General features: G+C 40.1%; 2 protein-coding genes across 2 annotated transcripts; both read right to left on the minus strand.

Annotated features, from left to right (window-relative positions):
* Positions 1 to 113: 113 nt before the first annotated feature.
* macc1 (MET transcriptional regulator MACC1) lies at positions 114 to 9,426 on the minus strand. Its single transcript, XM_057834415.1, has 5 exons — positions 9,292 to 9,426; positions 3,753 to 3,862; positions 1,662 to 3,676; positions 1,320 to 1,508; positions 114 to 877 (listed from the first exon to the last, which is right to left on the minus strand). Exons 2-5 carry the CDS (start codon positions 3,853 to 3,855, stop codon positions 674 to 676), a joined length of 2,511 nt encoding a protein of 836 aa, XP_057690398.1. The 5' UTR covers positions 3,856 to 3,862; positions 9,292 to 9,426; the 3' UTR covers positions 114 to 673.
* An 8,530-nt stretch (positions 9,427 to 17,956) lies between these two features.
* On the minus strand, positions 17,957 to 19,660 carry sp8b (sp8 transcription factor b). The gene is made up of 2 exons (XM_057834723.1): positions 19,570 to 19,660; positions 17,957 to 19,297 (listed from the first exon to the last, which is right to left on the minus strand). Exons 1-2 carry the CDS (start codon positions 19,588 to 19,590, stop codon positions 17,957 to 17,959), a joined length of 1,362 nt encoding a protein of 453 aa, XP_057690706.1. The 5' UTR covers positions 19,591 to 19,660.
* Positions 19,661 to 20,453: the final 793 nt, after the last annotated feature.

Below are 20,453 nucleotides of genomic sequence, written 5' to 3' on the forward strand. Positions count from 1 at the left end.
GATGATTTGTAAATAAATTCTTTAAAAATCAAACAATGTGATTTTCTGTTTTTTTTTTCACATTAGGTCTCTCATGGTTGAGGTTTACCCATGTCGACAATTACAGGCCTCTCTAATATTTTCAAGTGGGAGAACTTGCACAATTGCACAGTTGACTAAATACTTATTTGCCCCATTGTATTGTGTAGGAAGTAATAGTGACTTATAAAATACATTAAAATACAAAATATTAAGTACATTATTTGCTTCGGAAGAGCACTAGGGAAACACATATAAATCATAATATTTAATGCAGGTAAATAATTCACAATTATATATTTCTTGGATTCACATTTTTTGGTGTCTCAACCCAGATGTTGTGTGTTTCAGGTCAACTGATGCAAACATCTTTAATAGTTCTATCACCTCTATTCAAAAGGAACATTTAGTCTGTAAGCTAAAAGTGCTAGAAAACAAAACAAACAAAAAACTATACATTGTGTAACCATAATTATATTATGAATGTCAACAAAGATGGATGGGGTTATTGTTTTCAGTGCCGTGCTGTGTTGCTAACTCATTTGGCCTTTTCCAGCTGTTTTCCAGCTGTAGTTAAAGGACAAAGACATGGAATTAACAAACAGAAGAAGTGTAAGGGCAGGGGTAATATTGCAATGCATTGATTGCAAAGTGCTTAGTTCTTTGGGTATGCGGCGGCCCGGTAGATATCGAGGCAGTTGACTGTTATAAGGGCACCGGTAAGCTGTCTCCACTGTCTGGTGGCAGGGTTCTTCATCTTATCTAGGACCAGGTGGAGGTCTTGAATCATGTCTCTGTAACTGTTTCCGTAACGCTGACTCCAGGTGAACAGGAAGTCGTAAGCTGGTTTCCACATTAACTGAAAGACAGTGCGAGACAAAAATACTTTTACTTTCAAGAGATATCCTGTCCATACTGTTCGAAAGTTAAAACATTATGTTTAGAAAAATCAATAGCTTTAGACACAATATCTTTCAAAACATAATTATTGTAAGCTGCATAAACCGAGTGAAATGAATTTAGCACAATATAAGATCATGCCTTAAAAAAAAAAACTAATGCTGTTTGAGCACTGCTCAGTTTCCCAAGTTGTCCACCTATAACATAACAGTGTCAGTCAATATGCTATAAATCAGATTACGGTCAAAATAACTGGAGCTTCAATATAGTCAGTGACATTTATTTTCATAGCTCTAAAACAAAAATAGTCTTAAAGGGCTTCACAGGTCTATAGTTGACAGAAACAAAAATCCCCTGGTATAGCGCCACAATCGGGCTAAAAAAAAAACTGTTAAACTGACCTGAAGCCCAACTTGACCATCCTTTTCTCTGTGTGGTGCCTCATACACAGCAATTTGAGCACTGGTTAGTTTCCCCATTTTGTCAGCGAGCTCCCGCCATCGACCCCCCAGCTCCACAGCAGTGGACAGGATTACTGTATTCTGAATCAGTTGGGTCACAAGATTCATGTTGTCCATCTTTAACAGACCCTTCAAAGAAAAACACAGCAAGAGTGAGGTTACTAGAGTTAGCAGGAGAATGAGTGCAAATGTTGAATATTGTCTGACAACAAAAACACTTGTCATTTCTCGGCTGTACTTTTGGTGTGTTATTTTTTTAAATAAAATGTTCCGTCTACTTACAACCATGAGTTCGTGAAGGAATTTCTTCCCACTGTTCTCAGCGTGGCAGTCTTCCTTCAGCTTTTCCAGCACACAGGCCACCTTATCAGTTTCTGTTTCAGCAACTCTGCGAGTGATGATGTCCAGCGACAAATTGTAATACCCTAAAGCATCTGCAAAACCTCTCCAGTTAGTTACGTGCTCTGTAACTAGTGTCTGGATGGCCGAGTACATGTATGTAAGCTTCTTGAAGGGCAGTGTCATATTGTCCAGGAGCACCTCTGTAGTCACGTGAATACCAGTGAAGTCAATCACCTGATCCGCTGTGATGAGCTTGACATTTTTGCAATGAACCAAACCAGTCCTGCCCCTGAGGAATCCAATGTACCACTGCTTTACCTTTGAATTCCCCACCGATTTAACAGTCGCTTTTGATAGGAGAGCTACTGTGTCTCCCTTGAAGTACTCCAATAGGTAGTCCACACGTTGCTGACGGAGAACTGATTTTATTGCTACTCCATACCATTTTAGGATTACAGGCCCATCCTTAAATATGGGGAAATCTGGTACCCGTTCCTCAGGAATAGAGCATGTTTTTGACATCTCAACTAGTTTTCTACTTGTCTGATTTATCATGCGCCTTTCACATCGAACTGGTGCGGCTGGAGGGGAAGGGACCTGAAAACATGCAATGATTGAAGAGTTTGATTCAGTTACTTGTAGGTCTAACTGAAAAGGAGTCATGTCTTTGCAGACAGTGCAAGATAAGGCCACCGGTAAATGCAGCACAGTCCCTATCTTGAGCTGGCTCTGCCTCACTTCTTTCACCTTGTCTTCATGTCTTATTTTAAACGTGGAGCCGTTGATACTTGTGGTAACAAACAGGTCTTGCAGGTTGTCACTCCTAAGGTGATGTGTTCCCCAGAGCTGTAGCACTAGCGGAGGCAGTTGTTTGTTTCCTCGACAAATATCTGAAAAGGGAAGCTTTGGTGGTACGTCCTCATGACAGCACACAACTAATACAACCTTAAAAGATGGATGGATGTACCTGGGGCCATAAACAGCAATAGTGGTTTGGCGATGGAGGTAATCCCAGACTGACATTTCTGGGGACTCGATGGCTGAGGCCTTTGCAACTGCTATCACATAAAAATGTGTCTTCAGCTGTTGGAGCTGCATGTGCATCATGTTATTTAAAATGTCACAGTCATTTACTTCATCATAGGGTCCTTCTCGTTTGCAAGACAAGAGTCCGACCACTGTGGTCAGTTCCTGACTTAATGGGTCACTCCGCACCTCTCCAGAAAGCTTTATCCTCAAAGATATTAAACCTTTTGTGTTGATGTTGCTCAGGACTACTTCCACAAGTGGACTTATAGTGGTGGTGTAGTTGTTGTTGAGTCCTGGTGGAGGGTCCAGCATTGCCTTCAGTGTTACTTCCTGAACTTCGCCAAAAGGGACATGGCCCTCTGGGACATGAATACTTATGTCTGAGTCTGGCAGGTAGACTGTGCCTCCATCATGGCCAAGTTTACAGATGACCTGAAAGTTTGTTGCCTGAGTCTGAGCCCATCCAGGACTCTGGCTAATCACATTTAGGTCCAGGCAAGAGCGAGTTAACTGCCTGTGGCTCAGCCAAGCCATTTTATAGGCTTCTCTATCATTTTTTAGCCACTCAAAGTCAGGATTTAGAACTGGCTTTGACGGTTTGAAGCTATCACCCCTCTTTGGTACTTTCCTCTCAAAATTATCCAGAATGTCTGTGGTACTCTTCCATCTCCCGGATTTGTTGTTGGCTTTGTTTTTCTTTTCCAGAAACTTCTCCATGTTGCCTTCATCTGAGGATGTGCTAATGGTGTCCCCATTTTCTGTATTTAGCTGTTTTGCTGTCCCTGCGAATGTGTGTGATGTGTTGGAAGTGAGTCTTTCGGAATTGTGTACAATGTCAGCTAAGAAAGGATTAGATCCAGGCAGCTTGTTCCAAAAGGGATTTTGTCTTAACTTGTCATACCTTGAATTTTGTGGCACATTTCCATCTATTTTAAAAGGCAGAATTTTATCAGTAAAAAGGCTTTAAAATGAATTAGGTTGCTTGCAATTTAAAGACATTACCGTTCAGATTTTCCCCATTCAGAGTTTTTTCATCCAGATCAATCAGTGTCCCCTCAGATCTGCTTCTCACAAGACTGCCTGCACATGGCAAGGAATTATCCATTTTTTATCTGTAAGTGTTGAAAAATATCCTGTTAAAAGCAGTCCAACCAGAGCATCAATGAGAAGTTATCATGTACGAGACAGAGGATCCAGTTGCGCATCACAGACACAGGATTTTATTGATGTTGACAGGCAAATAAAACAATCAAGTCAAGCAGTAATGGCTAGTTGGCATGCGAACGTATGCTGAATCGCTGACGACCTGACGCTGAATGCTAGGTGTTCGTGCCTTATATACTGTTTTCAATTGTTCTTTGTGACATATGAAAGAGTACACAGTCCTTGTGATAGAAGCTTTGTGGTGCAAATATACTGGCAATATGCTGGTACAATGGTGCACGACATAAGTTAGTAATGCTGCACTTATGCCAATAGCTCCTTTAGACCCTGAAAAGTTATAAGGAAACAACAGGAACAAGTTTATTTGATAAACAAAACACTATATAATAATATCCTGTTCCAGATAGTCACCCATAAAAAGTACAAATCATCCCACCAATTCTACACCGTGGAACCTCTAAAGACGTACAATTTAATTTGTAATAAAATAGTATTTGCTTCAAAACAAGTTCAAATGAACTACAGAAGCTCTGCTCCGTAAAAGTAGATTATCATCAGCCCAGATACATGATAAGCACACCCAAAGAGCACGCATGCTTTCTAATGGCAAACTTAGACAACAACAAGTCCACAGTTAATTATAAAATTGGACTCCACGGATTGACGCGTATAAATTCTAGAAATTTACCTACCAAATGTCATTATGGTCCATCCATGAATAATGGAGGAGTCATTTTAGTTTGTGTCCTCACTAGGAAAAACAAAGTGAGTGAGATCTTAACCTTCCCTCTGTGTGGTCATAAAATCGTAGCAGACTTAAAAATTTGTATAAATATATAAATTTATATAAAACATACGTCTGTGTTGGGTTTTTTGTGGAATGGCTTCACCTCTCAGGCATACCAAACACTCCCTTGCTTATTTTGGCACACCATCGAAGACTGGAACCATAGACTTCAGAATATACTGACTGGGCACGGAGCCGACTAATAGGGGGCCTATCTCCGTCTAAGCTGACTGAGTGGAAACACAGATAAAGAGCTTTTTACGTTGAAAACTTTTGTGAATAAATGCTTAAATCCCTGAATTCTTTATATATATAGACGTAAAAGAGTCTCGATTTTTGGTTAAAAGACAAAAAAAAAAAAAAAAAAAACGGGCAGTTAGCATTTATTTTAAGTACCATGTTGAATGTGCTGCTAGTCTTTAAGCCACTGTGGCGCCACCTTATCACCACAAAGAGGTATTTACGTTGAAAATTCTCATGAATAAATGCGTAAATCCCTGAATTCTTTATAGATATGGACATAAAACAGTCTCCATTCTTGGTTAAAAGCAAAAAAAAACAAAACAAAAAAAAAAAAAAACGGGCAGTTAGCATTTATTTTACGTAAATGTGTCGGATGTGCTGCTAGTCTTTAAGCCACTGTGGCGCCGCATTATCACCGCAAAGAGGTTTTTACGTTGAAAATTCTAGTGAATAAATGTTTGAATCCCTGAATTCTTTATAGATATGGACATAAAACTGTCTGGTTTCTTGGTTAAAAGAGCAAGGAACCAGGCAGTTAGCATTTATCTTACGTAAATATTGAGAATTATGACGCCAATGCCGATGCGGTTAATTTCTCCCATTAATTTTTTTCACAGCGTTTTAAAATGCATGCATGGTACGAAAAATATAATAATTACTTTGAGTCCTCCAACAAATCACTCCTGAGACAATCCTTCCTGTTTGTATGCGGTACAGCTTTCGTACTTTTTCAACCTAAATCCGGTGTTTGATCGCTGCATGTATTTGAGAATAACTGCGACCTACTTCGACCAACTGAAGCGAGTGTGGGACGGCCCCCTACTTGAAGGCGTGGCGCAGTGTCTGGGGAATGTGTCCCATCAATATCATTATTGTTAGGGCCTCGGCCCCGCCCTCCTAAGACCTGGCCCACCTTGGGCAGGTGTGAGTGTTTTTATTGATTTGTAGGTTGGACGCCAGACGGGTGGAGCGGCCACAGCTGCTGGCAATACCAATCAGCCGTTTTATATGCCAGTGGACGCCACCACCTCGTCGCCCGATCAACTCGTCTGTTACTCACGTCAGTTGTATCTCGCATTCCTTATATGATATCTTTGCTCACTGGCTCACGACTACCTTGCTTTCGTCCCAGGTCCTGTTTTCTGCGCGCCCCTCGTCGGATTCCTCGCCTGCCTCCCTTCCAAGCCTCCTCGTCAGCTCAACTGCCCCGAGCCAAGCAAACTTCCACCCGCCACGCTCTTTCTCGTGATCGCTAATAAAATACTAGTCGCCAGAACCGTTTGTCTGCACTGGGATCCCTTCCTGCTCACGCACACCCTAACAATTATTATGTGTATGCTGGTACATAATTTATTTATACTGCAATAACTTATTTATTTATGTGGTTGTTGTTGAAAAAATGTGATGACATTGGGTAGCCTTTATGCTCTTTTCTTACTGTGGTGTACACTATGCTTCTGTCAATCATACCAACTGCTATTATTTGGATTCATTAGATTTATGCAGCAGTCATGTAATGACAGTACAATAATTGGCAAAAAAATGACTTGTTAATGTTTCCTGTGCAGTTAATAAGTGTTTCATGATTGCGACGGTTTGATCCAACTGCGGTTTACGCTATGCTTCTGTCAATCAAACCAACTTTTATTATTTGGATTTATTCAATTTATCCAGCAGTCATGTAAAGACAGTACAGTAATTGGCAAAAAATTTACTTGTTAATATTTCCTGTGCAGCTAATAAGGGTTTCATGATTGTGACAGTTTGATCCAAAAGTTAAGTGCCCCTTTATTGATCATATTTTTATATGCTACCTACAAGCTAAAAAAAAAAAAAAAAAAAGGAAGCATCCCACCATGGATTATGATTAGCTGATCTAATTGGTTCCAATGTATCTTGCCTTTAACAATGAATGCTCTCCATGAGATGACAGTTATACTCAATTAATGTTATACTAATAATAGTAAAATAACCTGAAAATACCTGTTTAAATGTTAAATACTTGTTCAGTGTTTAATGCATGGAAGTGTCTAGATACATAACAGAACATAACCAACAGATATGAGAAAAGAATCCCGTTTTCACAAATAGATACCTGTCGGCTAAGGCCTCAAAGAGCGTACGACAGGATAAAAAAAAGTCTTAAATAGCACTATTATGTGAATTATAATCATTTTTTGAGCCTTTTCGACTATATACAACAATTTGGCAAAGTGCAGATGATGAGAAATTTGTGTTTTAATCCGCCGTTTTGACGTCAGCAGGGTCATGGTTTCATCTGATTTAGTATTCAGCCCATTGAGGGGGACTGAGGAAATGAATGCGACGAAGAGAGCCGCAAAATGTCATTGTTTCAGTCTCTCTTCTCCAATATTTTCACAGGATATACTTTTTATCTCAGTATTTTTTCCCAATTTGCTAAATAAGTGGTATGGTCAAGACAAATAAAGTAACAGTCTTGTGCTAAATGGTGTATGAAATATTAAAAATGCATTCATTCAGTACAACATGTCAAAATTACTCCATAATGGTCGAAACTGTCCACTTCATGCACCTCCCAAACTATATTTTATGCCACCCACCGGAGTTAGTCCGGCTTTTTTCCATTAGCCTGCCACGGCTTCGGAGAGTGTAAAAAAACAGGCGACGTGACAGCTAGCCGACATGCTAACCCGAACAGAGTGATGTTTCAAAGTCTATTCTCGGCTTTCCAAGCGAAAAATTACTCGTCACACGACGGCAGGATTGTTGCTTGTCTTCGCCGATTGGCAACCCGCCCGGCGGCGAGCAAGTTACAGCTCGTCCCATGCTGCGTGCAGGAGAGCATGTTTGCCGGGCAAGCAGCTGTAGAATTATCGCCGGAGAAACTGGCCGACGTCGGAGGAGTGCGTAGCTGCCACATGGCCAACACAAATATGGCGTAAACTAATGCTTAACTACACGGCGAAGGCACGGCGTGCAGTTGTTGTGCAGCTAACATGGCAGAATGTGTCTGATGAGAACTTTTCTACATGTTCGTCCATGATCAAACGTAGGTAAATAGTCCTTTATTTAAAGAAAGTTTGTAGTATTTACTTTGTAATCACTGTATTCACAGCCATTTTAAACACAAAGTTGCAATTTCTGATCGGGTGGAAAATTTGACAGAACACCGGGCACATGAAGAGGGCAATTAGCCGAGTATAGCACTGTCCCAGCGGGGGGATGTGCAAAAAGGCGCCTGTTGTCGGCAGAGTGGCATTCTCGGTGGACAAGGAGCATGTCAGCCACAAAATGTGAGCCACCTCCGTATTAAAACGTGTGCCATGATCCCAGTATTTAAAATAATACAAAACACGATGCTTACTCACTTTCTCGTAACTCTAATGGTCCCACAGTGGTAGGGCTTGTTTTGGCCAATATCCGCCGGTGAATGAGAACCTTTTAAAACCCTGAAAAGGCTCATTCGCCTCTCCCTGGTGCAGCAACAATTTTCTGCAGCCGTTTGGCTTGCGTGATGCAAAAAATAAACGAATTAATCCGCAAAATCAGATGAAACCGCAGTCCATCTGCATGCTATAAAGCAATGCTGTATTGTAAGATGCTGACCCGGGTGACGTCACATTCACATTCGTCCTAAACCCGAAACTGGAGCCGGAAGTAACTCATTTTCATGGCGTGGGATTCAAAAATTGAATATATAAAACAATCGCTTCTACACACATCCAAGAGGTCCATTTCATTCAGGAGCAAAAAACACTGCGTGAAATATGAAATAAACATGCTTTTTGGAGTCATATGCAGTTTAAATAACTAAGAAAACAACACACTAACCCACAATATCTCACTTTCCAAGTTATTTTTAGTCAGTACAAAGCACATTTCTGTCTTTCTTACTATGAAACAGTATTCAAATTATTCAAATTGCAGAAAAGCTCCAGCTTGCCAATGTGTCACTAGTTGGCGTGAAAAGGATACAACCTATTCTTGACATGTCACAATGAGTCACTCATCAATAATGTGCTTTCTTACAACCTGTGAACAAAAACAGGTTGGTCTTGTCAGGCTTTATGAGGTTACAGTCAGTTCCCTTTGAGTCTGTGGTTGTGTCAAAAGTGTTCCTGCTGTGAAAAAAAAAACTTCCACCAGTTCCTGTAACGATCTGAGCAAATATTTTATACACTGGCATAATATTCAAACAGCATTCAAATGAATGCTGTCCAGGTTCACAACAAGGTCAAACTCTGTCTCAACAGGTGTGAGTCTGGAGGTTACACATTTATGACCAGCACAGTAAAATGGTGATGTCAGAGCCAAACTATATAAAACAATAAAACATGCCATAATATAAAGAATAAAATATCTCACCCTCGACATTAGATGTTTGTAGTTTTTCCTGGGGCACAATCAGAAATAGAGGCTCCAAAAACATTTGACTCTTTGTGCTCTTGTTAAGTGTCTCCTTGTCACAGTTTAGCGCTGCCTTCACACACAACGAGCATGTTGGGACTGCAAGTTTGAAGCAAGCACGTAAACTCAGTGGAGGAGGAGCTTATACTTCATGCGAACTTCAACCTCCACAATGCACCTTGGTATTTACCACTGGATATTACAACACCTGAAACTGAGGGGCGGTTTCGAGGGCTTACAGACAAATAAGCGCGCCCCTGATGAAACATGTCATACACTAAGGCAGCAGTAAGAATATACGTGTGATGAATGCAAATGATCAAATTTAACAAAATGTAATAGACGAACCACATGGTGCTGGTCTAACATTTTTGCAATGCATTGCATAAGTTTTTTTTTCCAGTTTTTTTTTTTTTTTTTAACATTGATTTTACTCTGTTTGGGTATCAGTGCTCTTTTGTGTGATCAAGCCCCAAGCGAAGGTTAACTGGAGTTAACATGGCACCTGTCCTTGGTGGGATTACCTAATTAACCATTTACTCTATTACTGGCTGACTGTTTTGTAAGAACTCAAAACTGGGGCTGTATGCCAAGCTCATTTAAACTTGGATATATTTTGCTATATAACTCGATATTATGCACAGTTTACTTAGATCCAGCATTTTTGTTAATAATGATAAAGTAAATGATTGCCCCCCCAAGGGGACTAATTCCCTTGTTTGCAGTGTAAATATACTAATAAGTGAAATTATCTGCCAGCGCTTCTAGTAAATTTTACTCAGATTTCTTGAAATAAGAAGATAACTAGCTGAAACTAAGCTTAACAGATTATTTTAAGCAAAAAGCATATTTAATCTAAAAAAAAAAAAAACCTCAGAAATGTTTTTAATTCAAAAATGGATATTGTTCAAAACCTTGTTTGAAAGCAGTTTTCTTGAATTAGTTGAGAAATCAACAACTTTTAAATGTATAGGCTTAACAAGAACAAATAGTAATATTTACGTAAAGTAAATGGAAGAGTCTGACGCATTAATCAGTTAACTAGTCTTTAACACTCAAAACAAGATGGAGAAAATTATTCGACAAGATTTAAGGAAAATGATCAGATTTAGTTGTTAAAAAATTGGCAGTGTGAAAGTTAGTATAAATCAATACACATTTATTCTGCATTGATCATGTAGCCTATCACTTAATTAGGTTGATATTGGTGAGAAATGTAGCCCTGACCCGTTTACCCAATCTATTTGGTCTTATTAATATCCTGTCCCCAGCAAAAAGTGTACATGCATTTTATGCTCTCATATCGTCCTTTCCAATATCGAGACCAAACCTACGCCCTTGCTTTAGTGTCATCACTTGTTAGCCACACGGTGGAGCCATTTTTCAAATATTCTCATTTTTAACATGTGCTTTTTTTTCCAGTTTCATCAAAACCAACAAGTAGTCTTAAGCAAGTCAAAAGGAAGCAACAGCAATGTGACAAAAATATTTAATATGTACAGTGCTGGCCAAAAATATTGGCACCCCTGCACTTGTGTCAGATAATGCTCAATTTCTCCAAGAAAATGACTGCAATTACAAATACTTTGGTAGTAATATCTTCATTTATTTTGCTTGCAATGAAAAACAGAAAAGAGAATAAATAAAAAAAAATCATTATCATTTCAGGCAAAACTCAAAAAAAATTTTTTTTTTTAAAAATGGGCCAGACAAAGGTATTGGCACCCTCAGCCTAATACTTGGTAGCACAATCTTTAGACAAAATAACTATTCAATTCAATTCAATTTTATTTGTATAGCCCTGGATCACAACAACGTTGTCTCAAAGGGCTTTGCCGAGGCAATATGATACACAATCAGAAACAGCAAATGAAGCAACAAAGATGAATAAATACATTCAAGTCCTGGGTATTCCCCATCCTTAGACCCTCCATGTCGGCAAGGAAAAACTCCCAAAACTCCAGAGTCATTGGGAGAAAATGAGAAACCTTGGGGAGTACCACAGCTCAGGAGAGATCCACTCCCAGGACGGATAGACAGGAAGCCCCAGGACTGCTAATGGGAATTAGCAAGCGAAGTTACAGTCCGTAAAGATGCAGTGGAGTAAAGAAACAAGAAGAGGTCCATCTAGCCAGATGAGACGGGGGTAGCAACGAGGACGTCCATCCAGCCAGGGGTCCGGACAGTCAGGAGGCTGCAGCTGAAAAATAGCCCCTCCCCAGAGGGGAGGGGGGAAAGGGGACACCTGGTGACTAGTGATGAAGAGACTAGACAACTGTATCTACATCTAGATAACTGTAAACAACCGCTTCCTGTATCCATCAATGAGTTTCTTACAATGCTCTGCTGGAGTTTTAGACCATTCTTCTTTGGCCAACTGCTCCAGGTCTCTGAGATATGAACAGTGTTGTTAATAACGGCGTTACAATATAACGGCGTTACTAACGGCGTTATTTTTTTCAGTAATGAGTAATCTAATTAATTACTTTTCTCATCTTGGCAACGCCGTTACCGTTACTGAGGCGGGAAAGGCGTGCGTTACTATGCGTTACTAAGTTGGTTGAATAAAAAAAAGTCTGAGAGAAACGGACTCACGGGGACGAGAGCAGAGCAGGAGTGGGGAAGACGCCGTTGCAACCGCGATGCTAGGTGGCTCCAATAATACCTGATTGCAGCCATAGCCGACAAACTACACCCACATGACACGGTAGATATCATATTATAGAACTAGATGCAAATGGCAGACACTGCTGCATTGCCAACATGTTTTAAGGACTACATGCGTTTGTAAACAGCCGCCATCTTAAAGCAGTAGACCTCTCAGGAAGGCCCTGATGTAGAGATCCTTCCTAGCGAACCTAAGTAATTTTTTTTAATCTAAAATGCTCCTAAATCGGCAAAATCTTAACTTAAATCTATCTTTAAATGATGAAACAATTTTAAAACTTACACATGTTTAAAGTAGACAGAAGGGAACTAATGCAATAACGGGAGAAATTTTAACAACTTTAACGATTGATTCACAACTTTAAATGACTTCCACACATAGCAAAGGTTACTAGCTAGTTATCGCAATACCCTTGTGTCTAGTTAAGTGGAGGGTAAAGAATTGGGCTAGGGCCAATTGTCCCCCAAACCCTTTAAGCTTCACATTGTGTGACCTGTATTTTTTTTTTTTTTTTTTTTTTTTTAGGAAAAAAAAAAAAATCACTAGTTACTTTGCCAAGTAACTAATTACTCTTACATTCAGGTAACTGAGTTACTAACGCAATTACTTTTTGGGAAAAGTAATTTGTAACTGTAATTAATTACTTTTTTAAAGTAAAATTAACAACACTGGATATGAAGGGGGCCTTCTCCAAGCTGCCATTTTCAGATCTCTCCACAGGTGTTCTATATGGGATTCAAGTCTGAATCATTGCTGGCCACTTTATAAGTCGCCAGTGCTTTCTCTCAAACCATTTTCTAGTGCTTTTTGAAGTGTGTTTTGGGTCGTTGTCCTGCTGGAAGACCCATGACCTCTGAGGGAGATCCAGCTTTCTCACACTGGGCCATACATTGTGCTGCAAAATTTGTCGGTAGTCTTCAGACTTCATAATGCCATGCACACGGTGAAGCAGTCCAGAGGCAGCAAAGCAACCCCAAAAACATCAGGGAACCGCTGCCATGTTTGATTGTGGGGACAGTGTTCTTTTCTTTGAAGGCCACGTTTTTTTTCCCTTTAAACTCTATGTTGATGCCTTTTCCTATAAAGCTGTACTTTTGCCTCATCTGACCAGAGAACATTCTTCCAAAACATTTTTGGCTTTCTCAGGTAAGTTTCAGCAAACTCATCCTAGCTTTTGTATGTCTCTGGGTCAGAAGTGACGCTAACCCTTGTACCCTCGGACTGCAGGACAGCTTGAATTTGTTCGGGTGTTAGTCGCGGTTCTTTATTTGCCATCCATACAATCTTTTATTGAAATCTCTTGTCAATTTTTCCTTTCCGTCCACATCTAGGGAGGTTGGCCACAGTGCCATGGGCTTTACACTTATTGACGACACTGCGCACGGTAGACACGGGAACATTCAGGTTTTTTGAGATGGACTTGTACCATTGAGATTGCCCATGCTTCCTCACAATTTTGCTTTCCCAAGTCCTCAGAGAGTTCTTTGGTCTTCTTTCTTTTCTCCATGCTCAATGTGGTACACACAAGTACACGGGACAGAGGTTTAGCCAACTTTAATCCATTTTAACTGGCTGCAAGTGAGATTTAGTTATTGCCACCACCTGTTATGTGCCACAGGTAAGTAACAGGGGCTGTTAATTACACAAATTACAGATGCATCACATGATTTTTCAAAGGGTGCCAATACTTTTATACAGCCCATTTTTGGAGTTTTGTGTAAAATGATAATGATTTCATTTTTTTCCTTATTCTCTTTTGTGTTTTTTTCATTTCAAGCAAAATAAATGAAGATGTTACTGCCAAAGCATTTGTAATTGCAATCATTTTCTGGGAGAATTTGAGCATTATCTGACAGAATTGCAGGAGTGCCAATACTTTTGGCCAGCACTGTATACTATACCTATTGTAGCCTGTTGTTTCAGTCACATTAATGAAGGCCTGCACTAATCTCAACTCATGGTTTTGTGAGATTTTTTCCAAATTGAAATTGATTTCTTCGTTTAGTAAAGACAAGAAAACGCTGAAATAATGGTTCAATAAAAGAAACACAGAGCCAGATCAATATTTGTAAAAGTATAATGAACATTATTTCATTTGCAATTTCCCGTTTCACTAAGTTCAACACCATGTGGTTACGTGAAGAAATCTAATTAGCTGAAAACAGAAAATGGTACACCGGTAAAATCACTCTGACTTGTTTTGGCAGTGGTAGTAAACAAGTATGCGATTTTTTCTAGAAAAAGAACTTGAAAAGTTGATCTTCAGAGTATTCCTTGTGGTCCAATTGACTGGGTCAATCGAAGGTTTGGATGGAAACACGGTTTGAATCCACTCCTGTGGTCTTCATCCATTTTAGACAGCTCAGTTCTCTTATAATCTTGTATAGAACAGGTGATGAGTATTCCTCTTCAGGAAGATGACCACTGATGGCCTGAAAAGATCTCACATGCCCTACAATGCTGAGGGTGTCTTGCACACATGTACTAGCTTCATGTGACTATACATATATATTTATTTATACAAAAACTTGAAGTATCTGCCACTCATGTGTTTCTTAATCGTATTTTAGTTATAGAATAAGTGAAATAAGTGACTTTAAATTTTAATTAAATCAAACATCATCAGTATCTTTTTCTCCCCCTCTTTTGACTGTTTAGTGTGGACGTATCCGCAGTTTATATGAAAGAAGGACAACATTGATATTCAACATCTTAAACAATCATCCTATTCTAAGTTTTAGTGATAAGTTAAAAATTGGAAAACACACTTTTAAAAAATATTTTATTTTGATACAAAAGATAAGAGAGTCAATGTAAGATGCAGTACCTACAAAGCGAGCCTTTGCACTATATATTGTACTAAATGTATGTTACAGTTAAATTAAACTCATACACTATTTTTTTTTTTTTTTATATATATATCTGTGAGTTAGAGGTTAATGGGTTCAGGCTGTCTCGTGATTCCTTTATTGAAATAGCACACACAAAAATATCCCTTCCATAAATTTGTCTAATTTGTTCTTTGGGTTTTGTTGACGTCCAAAAATTATCAGAACGTATGGTCTGGGACAAAAACAAAACATTTTAAACGACAGAGGGCGCTGAAAAGTCGCATACTGTAGTTGAAGTGTAAACTAATTTTCCTCTTCCCTTGCAAAGCTTTTAAAAAAAAAAAAAAAAAAAAAAAAAATCCTTTTTTTAAACACACAGGTTTCAGATTGTACATATCTTTGAAATACCTTATTTTCACATTTACACAAGTATTCCTTGCACTCTGGCGTTAGTATTCTTTTTTTCCTCTTTCTAATTATTCAATCTTACGTTAGGTGCGTGATCCAATTCTACTGTATATGGTGTGCAACACAAATACACAGCGGAGAAGTTGAATCCGTTATCAGGTTTATAACCCCTAAATGGATATCAAAATTAAAAAAATAAAAAAACGCAAAAGTTCAATAATAATAATGGATCTTTGATTAAAAATGATTAGTATCAACTATATTGTTTTCAAGATATAACAATGTAGAACTTGTGCAACAATTATGAATTTGAACAATCAAATTATAACATTATTGTTTACAGGGGAAGGAAAATTTTATTAGTATTATATTAATCAAGTCAAAAGAAGCCTGTCTGAAACGTTCTTCTGCTTGCCTCCACCGGGCAGTATATGTTAAAAAATATGTTAATATGGTCACTGAAATTATTTTTAAAGAAACATAATTTAAGCATATATTCAAAATCTGTACTCAAATGGCACACCAATCAAAAAGAAAAACTACAGAAAAGACCGTAAATTACGCAATTAATTATTGAACAATTCAACACAACAGCGAAATGGGGGGGGGGGGGGGGGGGGGGAGTGTTTAACTCATATTGAAATTCAGTCCAAATTTCAATATGCATACGGTATAATTTTTATTGGTTGTTTCTTGAACGCTCCAATACGTTGTGATTTAAATAATTACTGAAAAGTAATTAATGAACCATTGCAATATCCTGTTGATGTAAAATATAACTTACTGACTTAAAAAGTGATCCACTTTTGAAAATGCTTCAAAAATAAACATCGATTTTTCCAGTAATATAAAAAAGTTTCATTGCCAATCATTTAATCGATCCAACAAAGTGATTCTGAGTCCATACTGCCTTTATTGAGTGGCTCACATAAAAAGCCATTCTTAGAATGGGGAAAACAAAACGAAAAAGAGATATTGTAAAATTAAAATCACTTTACAACATGCTTACTTAAATTAAAAAAATTCAAGAGTGGGTAAACAGTAACTCATCTCCAAACCTTACAAATCAATTCAAAAGTGCGCCTAACAATAGACCCCTAAATACAAGAAAAGTCGTGGTTAAATAGAATTTCCCACAATACATTTCATATCATGTCAAAGCAAAATATCCAAAGTACATCTCCGCGTATATTTTCAAATATTTCTAGAGTCCATATACAACTAGAAATAGCTATACAAAATCGTCTCCTGGACAAATACATACTCACCTTTGACACTGGTTTATATTCTAACCTACATGTTCAATATTTACAACACATTTTGCAGTCAGATATAGGACCTCCTCAACTAAAAAGTATACAAACTTGCCTTGGCGCACATGGGCTGGACACAAAGTTTGCGTATGTGTGTGTGAGTGTCATGGCCATTTAACCAAACGGCCTAATTATCCTCCTTCCGTATTCCTCACCGAGTTATGTTCATCTGTCTTTCTCGGTAATACAGTATAAAGTGCCAGAGTTTGCTGCTAACAGATTGACAGCACAACTTTTTGCAGCCCCTCTAAAAAGACACATTAAGCATGAACCAAACTTGTCCCCTCCTTTTCCCCCACTGTTACACGGGGATATTTCTATTAGAACAGCAAAACGTCAATCCAAAAAGAAGTGCCTGTATTTTCCCAATAAATGACATCGCATGATGGAACATTGTTGTTCCTGTCACGCCCTTACTCAGTAATTCGCAGGCCTACATTTTCCCCAACAAAATGGGGTATCATAAACTAAAGTATATCAACTATTATGCACTTAACTACAAGTGTGCAGGTCTTATGTCCTAATAAGAAACACTTAGGAAGAGCCATCGTGCATAAAGATGAGTATAATTGTTAAGTCATAGCCCAATAATGCAACGACTTATTTTTCAGTGTAAGGATCATGGAGAGTACAAAAGTATAGCCTTAATGACCTCAAAAAAATGTAAAGGCCTATTTTCTCAAAAAAATGACATGGATCATTGTGCTTCACTAAATTAGATAGTGAGGCATTAATGTCCTCAGGAAAAAAATAATTACATCGTTTATTGTGCATACGCCAATTTATAATGTCCACAATAAAAAACGTATAGGCTTATTTTCTTCATAAATGACAAAAATGCGCGTATATAATAAAAATGTATTGGCCCGTTTTCGCAATAAATTAGATGGAGTTTTGTGCATACAATGAATGTTCTTCACTGCTGCCCATAGTCCTCACAAATAATGTAAAATTTGTGGGCCTATTTTAACCCAATGCATGATACTGTGCACTTTCGTCCCCTTTTGGAGAAATGCATGGGCTGAAAACGAATTATTGAAAACGACAAAAACAAATTATACATGCATACACAAACTGGTACGTTAATTGGGAAATGTATAGGCCTATTCTATTTCTAAATGACGATTTTGCATGTTGTTTGCCAATAGGATATAATTTAAGAAATGTCTTGGCCTTTTAATAAAATACACACCAAACTGCATGTCACAGAGAATTCTAAAGGCCTTTTAGAAGATGGAACATTGTGCACACACTGATATGTCCTTACTGAGAAATATACATGATCTTTTTTTCATTCTGCGCACACATATTATACAGTAATGTCCAGCACTGTCAAGTCCTTCCAGCAAATTTCCAACACTTTGTATAGTTGTTCACACACTTTTAACGTCATGCGAGTGGAGTTAGAGGCCGTTCAAGCCCACCACGCCCTGCCTCGACTCGGCCGGGTGCAACAGGTCCGGGGAGTGGCACGGGGGGCTCCCCGGTGCGCTGTGCTCACTGTCGGTATCGCTCCCCCTCTTACCCCCGCTACCGCCTGAGCCTGAACCGGCCGAACCCCCTGCGCTGTGAGTCTTTACGTGCTTACTAAGGTGATCGCTGCGCATAAACCTTTTGTTACACACCGGGCAAGCGAACCTTTTCTCCCCGGTGTGAGTGCGTAAGTGTCGCTGGAGTTCGTCGGAGCGCGTGAACCTCTTGCCGCAAAAGAGCCAGTTGCACACGAACGGCCGCTCACCGGTGTGCCACCGCAAGTGCGCCTTGAGGTGGGACGTTTTGCCGTAAACCTTTCCGCAGCCTGGGATGTGACAACTGTGGAGGCCTTTCCTCCGCAGGCTGGCGCCAGCCGGTCCCAGTCTTTCGGCCTCCTGGCAATTCGGACAGTCACAGGTGGCTCTGCCCGAGTAGCGCCGCGCGGAGGACCTCGGGGACCCCGCTAAGGAGGCGGGTGGACCCCCGGAGAGCATGGTACCGCCCGCACCGGTTAACGGAGACGGGGTCGTGTCCGGATATGAGGAGAGAACCGGTTTGAAGCCGTCCATCAGGTGCTGGCCAGTGGTCAACAGGTGCGGAGAGGGATTTGTACTGAAGGCAGAGTGACTTAAAGTGGAATATTCAGAATTATATCCGCCCAGGGGAGAGTGTAAGGACGTCTGGAGTCCGCCGGAATGTAACGACGTCTGGAGCGCTGCTCCGTTGGGGTTCTGGACGTCAATCCAGCCGGCTCCCACGTCCCACCACGCGGACGCCCCCGTGCTTCCAACCTCTCCCGCGGGGATGCCGGGATGAGACGACTTGAACCAGGACTCGTACGGATGCGCTACGCTCATCCTCGGGTAGATGCCCTGAAGGCTGTCCACGGACGTGTGCACCTTGGAGATGAACACCGGCTGGTGGCCCGACTCTTGGGAGCCGTTCGACACGGAGGCTTGGAACACCGAGTAGTCGTTTCCGAAGTGTGACCCGGACGAGGCGCCGGACGTGAGGGAGAAGGCGCTGGATCCCGTTGAGCTGTTGGAGCCGAACGAGTCCGAGATGGCCGAGCCGTTGCGGGAAACCCCGAAGCCCGACAAGCCGGAGCCCAGGCTACAGCTGCTGGCGGCGGCTCTCTTCCACGGGTGGAAGCCTTTCCCGAATGATGAGGAATTATCCGAAATGGTGGAAGGGGAAGGGCTCGGACTCCCGATTTTGTTACATGTTGCAGCTAACATGGCTAAAGGAGTCGATCCCAATCTCGGCTCCTCCTGGAGGGAGAAAACGACAAGTTATAGTGACTTGTTAGAGACGCACTGTTTTTTTGACAAGACGCTTTAAATCTATGCGTACCTGTATAAACTTTTACAAACAAGAGAAGCGCACCAACTTTTATCCCATCTACCGAAAACAGAAACTAAGCACTGCCTTTGCTGTAACTTTGCCCCCAGGTTTTTAAGTGTAATCCCCTAACCAAGCAGGAGAGGAGCAGCCAATGACAAGAACTAATTGAAGCAGTAAGAAAGTCTTTTCGGAGACTCACCCCTAGAAGTGAAGTTGCCATCACACACAAAAAACCACAGCCCTCCTCCGAGGATCTTTTTATATTTATGAATCCGAGCAGTGTTTTTCCCCCTTTTTCTTTCTTTCTTTCTTTTCTTTTTTTTCCTTTTTTTTTTTTTTTTTTTTTTTTTTTTTAGAGGTGTGCAATACAATGATGCGTTCCGCCCATTCTTCCACGGTCCCGCGGCTCCTCTGCGGCTTTGAAGTGGCGCTGTGACACGGGCGTCCAATCAGCGGCTCCAGCGCGCCGCGCGGACACCGCACGGCCCCCGTGAGGTCATCAATAGACAGGGTTCTCCACCCCCCAGGCCGCCCCCTCCATAATAAAAGACAGCGGAAGGAAGGTAAAGTTAAATGAGAGTGAATAAGGAGGGAGGAATTAGGGGGCCACTTATTGAGATTTTTTACAGAACATCACTTTCCATAAATTAGAAGAGTCAAGGGCGGATGAGCAGGGCGTCAATAAAAGTTTTACATTAAAAAAAAAAATCTCACTCCTTTTTCCTTTATGTAAAACCTTACGTTTTTTGTTGCATTTGATGTTCCTGGCATATTCCTTTTAAATCATCACATGACAGCTTTTGCACAAAAAAAAATTCACATGCTTAATTTAATATACACAAACTTCCAGTGTATAAAGACATGCTTTGTTCTTCCCTCGTTGGATTCTATATTAAAATAACTCCCATAATTGACGCCAATTATGTTGATACACATTTTGCAAAATTAAAAAAAACACACACACACATTACATCGGCTATAAGGGATTATGTTGGTGTCTGTATTATTTATGGAAATGAGTGATTGCACAATACTAACAGGCTAGATTTTGACTATAAATATTTCCATGTGCAATCGGCTTTA

Source organism: Corythoichthys intestinalis, chromosome 4, assembly GCF_030265065.1.
Source record: "Corythoichthys intestinalis isolate RoL2023-P3 chromosome 4, ASM3026506v1, whole genome shotgun sequence".
Classification (NCBI taxonomy): Eukaryota; Metazoa; Chordata; class Actinopteri; order Syngnathiformes; family Syngnathidae; genus Corythoichthys; species Corythoichthys intestinalis.

Excerpts from the sequence above, each read along its gene's own strand:
- macc1 (XM_057834415.1), bottom strand. The coding sequence starts at position 3,855 with ATGGATAATTCCTTGCCATGTGCAGGCAGTCTTGTGAGAAGCAGATCT. Across the intron at positions 3,677-3,752 it reads GAATGGGGAAAATCTGAACG|ATGGAAATGTGCCACAAAAT; the intron begins GTAATGTCTTTA and ends CTTTTAAAATAG. Across the intron at positions 878-1,319 it reads ATGGTCAAGTTGGGCTTCAG|TTAATGTGGAAACCAGCTTA; the intron begins GTCAGTTTAACA and ends ACTGTCTTTCAG.
- sp8b (XM_057834723.1), bottom strand. The coding sequence starts at position 19,590 with ATGGCAACTTCACTTCTAGGG. Across the intron at positions 19,298-19,569 it reads TGGCAACTTCACTTCTAGGG|GAGGAGCCGAGATTGGGATC; the intron begins GTGAGTCTCCGA and ends TTCTCCCTCCAG.